Source organism: Pagrus major, chromosome 8 (genome assembly GCF_040436345.1).
Source record: "Pagrus major chromosome 8, Pma_NU_1.0".
Lineage (NCBI taxonomy): Eukaryota > Metazoa > Chordata > Actinopteri > Spariformes > Sparidae > Pagrus > Pagrus major.
Genome location: NC_133222.1, coordinates 12,651,018 through 12,660,615, shown reverse-complemented (window position 1 = coordinate 12,660,615; position 9,598 = coordinate 12,651,018). Strand labels below are relative to the sequence as shown.

The window sequence follows — 9,598 nt, the reverse complement described above, 5'->3', positions numbered from 1 at the left end:
CAATAGCAAGCAACGGGGCGGAGTGCTGAAACAGATGAGCTTTGAGTATAACGAGCAACCCCAACTGAAATGTGGGGCGGGGTTACAGCGCTGCTCAGATTTAAATCAACCAATTGCCATGTGGCAGGATATGCTCCGCTCCAGGCACGAATACAGACATGTTTATCTCCTGCTCCTTCAGGCACTGTGACACAAAACATGTATACATATAACTTGATAAACCTTGAAGTGGAATCATTGTGTGTGGGTCAGTTTGAGAGGCATGGAGTGTGTAGCTGATGACCTCTTCCTGTCCTTTGTCCCATCCTCTCCAGCAGACTGCAGGACTGTTGCTGCCTTCCTCCTCCAGAAAACAGGATATTTGAAGCCATCAGTCACACAACAAAGGCTGTGGTGGTGATCCAGCTTACAGAGGTAAGGTGAACACTCGTATAAAAAATCCAGGAGAGAAAATAAAGGGGAATGAATGAAGATTTGCACAGAATGAAAGGAGTTTTATTTGAATACATGTCAATTACAAAACAAAAGGTTTCATAATGTGGCATATTATAATACCAAATACCTAAAAGAAACAGAAAGACAGATTTTCATGTCAAACCTTTTTTTCCTTTTAACCCAATAAAGAAGCACGATAAACATTCTGTAAAATGATATAAAAACAAACTCATTTTGTCACGTTTTTATGCTCATTTGTGGTCCCACTGTGTTATATAGCGAGCAATTTTAATACACGTTGTCCACGGTTACACAAGTGAATGCCAACATACAGCTAAGCAGTAGCTCGGATATGAAACGACTTGGTCAGCATCACTTTAATTCTTGGTAAATGAAATGATGATGATCAGGAGGGTCCCGGTTGAGGTTTCAGAGAGGCCAACAGGAAGACGTCCAAGCCTGTTTACAAACATACCCAGGCTCTCGAGGGAAAGTTACTGGCTGCCCTGGAAATACAGATGAGTACATGTCAATTAAATATAATCTGTTACTACTTCCGTGTCATTAAGACATATGAGATGAAATCTAGGTACAAAGTAAGAGGAATGCAGTGCTGAATAACATTACATAATTTAAAAGTGAGGCTTGGTGCAAAGGAAAACACATGAATTCAAACCAGTGGGCTTGTGGAGTCATTTTCCCATTACAGGTAATCTGTCATGTACCATTTTGGATTGGGGTGGAGCGGCACTACAGGATGTTTATGAACTGCATTGTTTAATTAAATAACTGAGAAACTGAATTCCTCTAGGTATGAATTTGTTTTGCAGAAGCATCACATCCTCTCTCTAAGGTCCCTGAAGGCCACAGTTTTCTCCTCTAAATGGGAAATGTCTGTCTGTCTTTTTTCCACTTAAGTGTCTGAAAAGCCATTTCTCATTAAGTGGAGAGCGTGTGAGTGCTCTCCATCATTTTCCGCCTGAATAAGACAGATGGTGCCATTTCTGGAGTTGTAGCGTGCAGTTCAAGACTATTATTTTGTCACTGAAATTCTGTGTCCTCAAAATGACCTCATCTACTACTGTAAGTATTTTTTTATTATTAAAGGTTCACTCAAAAATGAAAATTCTTTGGATGGGGTGTGCACTTATGCTTTTAGCGTAGCAGCTACAGTGAAGATTTCATCTTAAAAAAGAGAAAAAATAAAACGAAGAAAAAAATGAAAAACTCCCGCACTCTGTCCACTTGTTGTTGTCATTAAACGTAATTGTAAGTTAAGTGGACAGCGTGCAGGAGTTTGTTTGTTTTTTTAAAAAAATTATGATTTTGTCGGCCTTTGGTCTTCTACGTACTCTGTGAATCTTAAAAAAAAGGTGAAAATAATATCTGTTCAAATTAATTTGGTATCTCAGGGCTTCCAGAGAACTGGATTAAACTTTTTCGGTGGTTTTATGTTTTAAAACAAGTCCCCATCTACTTCAGATGTTTAGGAGAATGCTGTTTAGCTGTGGAGCTCCAGTAATGTTTTGTGGACTAAAAAAATGACCCAACTTTCCATCGGCATGAGGATGAGTAGATAATGACTGAATTTTCATTTTTGGGTGAAGTTATCCTTCAATGTTTTCTCTGAAATGTACCACATTTGGTCAATTATTCACTTGTCTTTTCTTGACCTGTAGTTTGAAAGTATTTTTGCTATTAATGAACAAACATGCAAAAATAAAAATACAAGTTATTCTAAAAAATGGGCTGCTTTGACAGCATGTCATGCATGTTTGTGTGTTACCTGGCGGGAGAGGGATTTTAGTTCCTGATGCCTTGAGGACCACCTGTAGATCAGCAGTCTTGGCACTGCCTGTCTGTTCCCTCACTATGATACAAACTTCATTTTTCCTCAGCAGCCAGTCCATCTGACTGCCGAGGTAGTTCACACCACGAATGCAGAGCTCAGAAATGTCATTGGGGAGAAGTGGGGAAAAGGCCAGGCATTCCTTCTGAACTCTAGAAAGAAAACACAGTATGTCAATCATTGTATCACTGCCCATGTGTTCTGTCTAAACGTATATTGGGGTGTAATACTGACCTGAAGCCAGTGTAGCCAAACAACACAGCTTGCAGGAATCCTCCCATACCCGTGAGGAAGTTGACTGCACCAGAGCCGTCTGATGATTCACTCCATACCTGTGAGCAGAGGTAATCACACATTCTCTGAGTTTCCAGTCAAGAGGTCTGTTTTTAGTATTAAGAGTGTGTGTGAGTCAGAAAGATACCTGGAAGGGTCCCTGGATGTTCTTGAAGCACTTCTGAAGTAAACTCTGAGCCTTCTCGGCCTCCCCGAGCTCCATCCAGCCGATTGCAAACATACTCTTACAATGCAAAGTAAAAGCATTGGTGCAAACATACACTAATAAAGAAGAAATGGCAGCAACAGTCTTTTACATTCAATGCACAGACACACTGTAAAACATAGCTACTAATGTGCACACAAAATACTAATAAATTAATTTATCTGACAGATTTTGATACTAGTTACCTTACAGATTAACGTTTTAAAAAAAAGATTTAACAACTGAAAAGTCTAAAGATGATAACAAAAAAGCTCAACCTCCACCAGCCACAACCAGTTGATGTCTTCATTTTTAAATAACCACCGTTGTGGATGAAAATCTATCTGGCTCGATTCAGGCAGAAATTTTCAAGGTCGAGGTAATGTATCACAGTTTTATTCACGTTGTGTTTAGTCACATTCGCCCACTTCCCTCCTCATTCTCTGACAAATCGTCTGGTGTCCGTATTTCCCCTTGAGTTATAGCAATAGGCTTTACAGGTTTGTCTTTGTTTGAACATTGTTGGAAACATTTAGGATAATGGAAACTCAACAAAATATATAACAAAGATCTTAATCTTATATCTTTAAGTAATATTTTGAATGCAAGACTTTCTTACATTATGATATCATTACTTTTACTTTACTAAAGTACCTGAATCTTTTTTCCACAACTGCCAAGTTTTGGCTTATAAATTATTAAAATATAATCTTTTTAATATGTTCATTTGGCAATAAATCTCTATAATACAGTCAAAGTGTTAACCTTAATTGTGTCTTACCCATGTCATGGCCGGACCACTGGGGTCTGTTACTGGCTCATACACTGCAAGGTCATTCCTCCTGACCTCCTCGGACATCGGCAGACCAAGAGGGTAGCTCAACATAACTGTGTCAGCCTGCTTCACTGGATGACCTGTGAGACGCCCAAAGGACATTCTGACATCACGTTATGAACACTCAGTTTTTTTAATATACGTCAGTGTCAGAAGGCTTAAAAATGAACCTTTAACGTAGCCATCAAACTCGGGATGGTACTGGGATTCTTGGTCGAAAGGTATTTTGAGGCCGTCGGCCACTTCTTGCCATTCTGTTGGTGCAGGATGTTGGAGGAGGGCAGCCAGTTCCACAGCGAACTGGAGACTGACAGATGAGAAACTTTTTGTATTGTTGGTATTGATCAGTTTAAATCGACTAGAGGGAAATATTCACACCTGTACCTGAATTTGGCCACTGCGTTTGTGAACACAGAGTTGTTGACATTGTAATAATATTCATCAGGTGGCATGACACCTAAATGCACAAAAGAGACAACTTTGTGATATTTTAATAAAAATAGACAAATATATAAAATATATGAATATAGAAGTAGAAAATCTTACAATAGCAAAATTAACATAACAAGATGACTGAATAAGAATTTGCCCCATAACCATGTCAAGTTCAATAGATTCAGCAGAATTACCATCTTTCTAATAGTAATCTTTACCTATGAGATGATACTTCTGGTCCTCAGGGCTCCAGGTAACTCTAGAAACCCAGTAATCAGCCACACCATAGATCACCTCACTGCCCCGGCCCTCTGCGAACATGGACAGATCCTGCAACCAACAGCCCCGTTAATATCATCACACACGCTGAGGCAATATGATGGTGATAAAAGAGTGTACCTCGGTGAGGTAGAAGTATCGTTGGAAGGCCAGGCTGACGTCTCCATTTATGTGAATCTCTTGTTGTCCATAAATGTCCTCTGGACACACCTCCCTCCCTGACACAGCACTCTCCCACGGGAACTTTAGTCCCTGTAAAGACAGAACACTGATTCAGAGGACTCAGACACAGTTTCATTATTAGAAGTACTTCTTACTTTAAAGAAGAATACAAACACAAAGACTAAAGATATCAGCCCTAAAAATGATTGTGTGTTTAATCCGTATACAAACAAACAGAAAAAATGACACGTAGTTTTTACAGGGCGTTGCCTGCAGCACCTTGTTGGCTGGGTTGCTGGGCATATCAGTGTCTCTGCTGGTGACAACAAGACTCAAAGAAATGACTGGTCCAGGTTAGAAAACGTTTTGACAGTTTTTATATTTCTGTTCTGTCCCCAATTCTTGTTCTTGGTCTTGTGCACCTTCATCCCTCTGATCATCATACCTTGTGGCCCTGCTTCTGTGCGTTGTCCTTTGCGCCATCTATAGTGCTCACCCTGTACTCTAGCACAGCTCGGGCTAGCTTGGGATAGAAAAGGGCTATGCCAGGATACATCCAGATGTCCTATCAAGAGGAAGGCAGGGTCACTGTGTGATACATCATACAACCCAAACAAACAACATGCAAATAACATATCTAGCCATACCTGGTCCCAGAAAACATGGCCCCAGTAGTCCTGACCATCCCCTCCGTTAGACAGCCCACCTGGACTGACGCCACCAAAAGAGCTGGAGGTGTCATGTATGGAGGGGAAGGCGCTGAGGAGGTAGAACATGCAGCCAATCACGGCCTTGCTCATTGTCTCTGACCCAGTCACTTCCACCTTGCTCTGCAGCCACAGTTCTTTCCAGGCATTCTCGTGAGACGGACGCAGGTTGCCTGCCGCCATCAGATCCAGGCCCTCATCAAAACTGGCCTCAGCTGTGTCTAAACTGTTGGTCCCGACCAGGATGAAGCCCCAGCGAGCCTGGCTCTGCTCTGGAAGCAGCGTCAGGGTAGAGGGTATGTGGCTCCAGATAAGATGCACCATGGAACAGGAACCTCCTGGAACCTCAGCACTCTTTGTCTCTCCGTGGATGTACCTGAATGAGACATGGGTGTAGACTTTGAGAGATTTCATACTTGTACTGTATATTCAAGAATGTGTCGTTGTCATCCTTACCTTCCTCCTTTATAATCAGGACCAGACTCGAACACGATGTCTTTGCTCTGAGGTGTGAATGAACTGACCAGCTTTACAGTGACTGGCTCCTCTGAGGTCACCTGACGCACCAGCAGAACCTCCATCACCATCAGGTTGTAGTAGCGTCGGTGTGAATACAAAGACTGTGAGATGGTCACATTTGCTGAGCTCAGTGTATGGGTAAAAATGCCTGGATGAGAAGATGAGACAGCGATCATTCTTCACAGCATGAAAAAAGATCAGCAACATGTTCTGCAGCCAGACGGTCAAACCCTGCGGACGCTACCTGAGTGGGTGTCTAGGCTGTAGGTGTGCTGGGCCGTTTCCTCTGTCTCCACCTCCACAGCGAAAGGACAGGGGACATCCGCTCGGTGACACCGTCCACCCTCCCCATTATACACGCCACCGATGTGCATGGTATTGTTGTACACCCTCCATCCCAGGCGCCCATTGGCCAGTGGAGGGAGGAAGCGGCGGTCAGCGGGCAGAGTGTCAGTGGAAAAGATGTAAGGGTCTGAGTCACAGGACATGTCGAGGAGGGGCGCTTTAATTGGAAACCTTAAATGGAACCAAGAAGTCTGGTTCCTCAAAGGCAGTCAGGGTTTGTTGATTTTGTCCCAGTTCTTGAACAATGAAAGATTATTTCACTCATTACAAGTTAACACGGCTTGAAAACATCTATATTCTGACTCTGTTTTTACACTCCCTCAATGAGATTATAACAGTTGTGTACAGTATTTGTACAATATTCTTGGATTAAACTAAAGGGCTTTTCACACTGCATATTCTTAGTCCAGGGCTTTTGAGTTGACCCTGTGATAACTGAGCCACTTGTATTAACCCAGTGTTAGCCCCAACCCAGAGCTATCAATTGACACTACATTGCTTTTAGCTCTGTTAGTATCCTTTGGAAAGCGGGACTTATGTTTACATTCAAGACTAACACGTCTTTTCTGAGCCTGGGGCTAAGTGCAGTGTGAAAAGCACTTATATTCTGATTATTTAATTTATTTTTATATGATGGTTAAGTTCTGTATGTATGCAAATATAACACACGGCACATCTACTAGCCCCGGGTTAAATGTCCTTTTGAATGTGTGACTAATGTTAACTTTTAAGATGAGCAGGCCTTAAAGTAGCCCACTTTGAAAAGTGCCAAGACTGTGCCAATGTGAACTCTCTTTTAGCCTGGGACTAAGAATGCTTTCAGACCCGGGCTAAATACAGTGTGACGAGCCTTTAAAATATATAGCGTTCACCATGCATGGGCAGAGACATTACATCAGTACTGGAAATTTTTACTGTAAACCAACACACACTTTTCACAGGCTCCTGCCGTTGAAGGCTATTTGTAGACTGTGTACTTTGACACTTTTGTGTCACAAGACATTATCCTAAGGCGTCATCATGCTAAAAACATGAGTCACTTAATGAACAAAACAGGGCAAATACTTTCTCCTCATTAAGTAAAGTTGTCTGAATTTTGTCTGAAAATAAAACATACAATCTGAGCGATCAGGGCTGAACCACTCCTGAAAATGAGCCACACTTGTTGCAGTTGGCATAAAGATCCTGCATAACTCCTTCTAACACATTACTACAGTGGGAATGGTTTAGTCTCACGTGAACAGGAAGAACCATCTGTTTCTGCAACAAAGAAAAATGCCTGCAAGAAATGAAAATTGAAAGCAAAAGTTCCGAAAAAGCGCTTGTTGTTTCCAGTTTACAGCAGGAAGTTCCTTTTAGAGCTCATGTCTAGTGAAAAGTCAAATAAAGTTTATACAAAGGAACCAAGTTTGAGGAAACGAGTATCACTCTGTAGGAGGTGACCATGCAGCTGTGTGTGTCCAGCAAAGAAAACCTGGACAGGATTGTCTGGTGTAAAACATGGCATGGACTTCATGCGGTGGACGAGTCACAGTGTGTGTAAAGCAGCTGGGGACAACACTGCATATACCGACCAGATTTTAGTGAAATAAGAAGTGCACTCATCACACTATTAATGATGTCAACTCCCAGCTTTAAGAAAAACATCTGAACAATATTAATAAACACCTTTGTTTGTCTTTTCCAGGCTGTAATGGCTGCCAACTTGTGCGTACATATGCACAGTTAAAACACCAGGACCACTTGGCCGAGACAGTTAAAATACTCTCCAGGTCACAGTGAGAGTGTTTACCTTTTCATCCCATCTGTTCCAAGAAGTACCACGTCACTCTCTCCAAACTAAATCATGTCCTCTCTCCTCTGCTTACCAGGCGCTCTTAATCTTTTACTGTTATGCTGTTAGCTCTTGTTTTTACTCATTTTAGCCAACAAATCTTTAAAGTCTTTGCAGTCAGAGTCCAGAGTCTCTGGGGCCACTAGCTTGAGGAAAGGGGCCTGAGAGAATCACCATTTCTCTTGTATGTCTCCTCTTAAAGGACAAGTTCACCCTGAAAAACTGAAAAGTCGGATGAAGTTTCGTAATCCACAAAACGTTTCTGGAGCTTCACAGCAAAAAAAATGTTGCAGCATTCTCCTAAACAAGTGAAGTGGATGGGGACTTGTTTTTAAATGTAAAAAAAAAAAACCATAACAATAAAAATGGCTCCACACAGTTTTTCCGGCATAATCCATGTCTCCAGAGGCCCAGAGATCCCAAATTGATTTGAAAAGAAAAAATCTCTCTGAAGATCTCGACTTTAAAAAGGGTGTAAATAACATCTTTTCATATGAATGTTATTTTTGGGCTTCTGGAGACTTGCATTAAGCCAGACGAGCTGTATGGAGATATTTTTTGTTGTTTTCTTACGTTTTGTCGTAAGTCCCCATCCACTACAGTTGTTCAGGAGAATGCTGCAACGCTGTTTTGCTGTGAAGCTTCAGAAATGTTTTTGTGGACTACAATCCGACATCCGACTTTTCATTGGGATGGGGGTGAGTAGATAATGACTGAATTTTCATTTTTGAGTGAACTTATCCTTTAAGACACACTTTTATGAGCTCATACTAATTTGAGTATTTTCCATTTCCTCTTTTCATGGTTAGTTTTGGTTTGATTTTCATGCACGAAGCGCTTTGTAGCTTGGTTCTTTGAAAAGTGCTTTACAAATACATACATATTATTAATGTTCTACTATTATCATAACTATACTTGGGTCACAGGCCCTTGCTCCAATGAGGGCCATAGGTGGAAGTTATCCCTTTAACAGTGCACGAAAATGAGATCAAGCTGGTGCCATAGGGGTTAATGTATCAAGGCGCTCATTACATCCACCAATTTTACAGCTCAGTTTTGTTGTCGTGGAAATTATACTCAATTTGTAAAACAGCTGTATAATGTTCTGGGTGAGCTTAATAAAGTAAAATAAACTTGAATTCAAGCTTTAGATTTTTAATAGAAAGCCTGCGTTACAGAATAGGAGCATTTAGTTATCTAACTGCATTGTGGGAATTGTAGGACCCAGCATTTTTTAGGCTTGACACATACTAAAGATTAAAAGACTGGATGATATCTCCACCTCTGCAGCTTGGCTTCTTTTTAAAATCTGACTCCTGTGAGTTTATTGCAACCTGATAGCAAAATCCCTGGAGTAGCCCTGTAATATGCACCATGTACATCAACTGAAATATTATATTTCAGATTCATATTTCATTTTCATTTTCAATTTAAACATTTTGAGAGAGAAACAAAACAAAGCCTAGATTAGATTAGGTAAATTTCCTAAAAAATTACCTTAAGCAGCATTCTTCAATCTGGGTCACCTGATTCAAATGATCAGCTCGTCATCAAGCTCTGCTGAAGCCTGATGACGGCCCATTCATTTAAATCAGGTGTGTTGGAGCAGGGAAACATCTAAAAAATACAGGGCAGGGTCCCCAAGGGATTGAAGAAAACTGCTATAGAGCATATCACCAAACATGTGTCTATTAAATCTACTACCACCAAGTGTCTGACA

General features: G+C 41.1%; 1 protein-coding gene across 2 annotated transcripts; it reads right to left on the bottom strand.

Moving 5' to 3' along the window:
• Window positions 1–467: 467 nt before the first annotated feature.
• On the bottom strand, window positions 468–9,401 carry pgghg (protein-glucosylgalactosylhydroxylysine glucosidase). Of its 2 annotated transcripts, none has more exons than XM_073472839.1 (14): window positions 9,376–9,401; window positions 5,944–6,280; window positions 5,637–5,847; window positions 5,121–5,556; window positions 4,919–5,038; window positions 4,432–4,563; window positions 4,251–4,362; window positions 3,982–4,054; window positions 3,768–3,904; window positions 3,544–3,677; window positions 2,706–2,801; window positions 2,519–2,616; window positions 2,222–2,436; window positions 468–941 (listed from the first exon to the last, which is right to left on the bottom strand). In XM_073472839.1, exons 2-14 carry the CDS (start codon window positions 6,185–6,187, stop codon window positions 865–867), a joined length of 2,085 nt encoding a protein of 694 aa, XP_073328940.1. In that variant the 5' UTR covers window positions 6,188–6,280; window positions 9,376–9,401; the 3' UTR covers window positions 468–864. The 2 variants fall into 2 exon arrangements, with proteins under 2 accessions (XP_073328940.1, XP_073328939.1); XM_073472838.1 differs by lacking the exon at window positions 9,376–9,401 and adding an exon at window positions 7,281–7,481.
• Window positions 9,402–9,598: the final 197 nt, after the last annotated feature.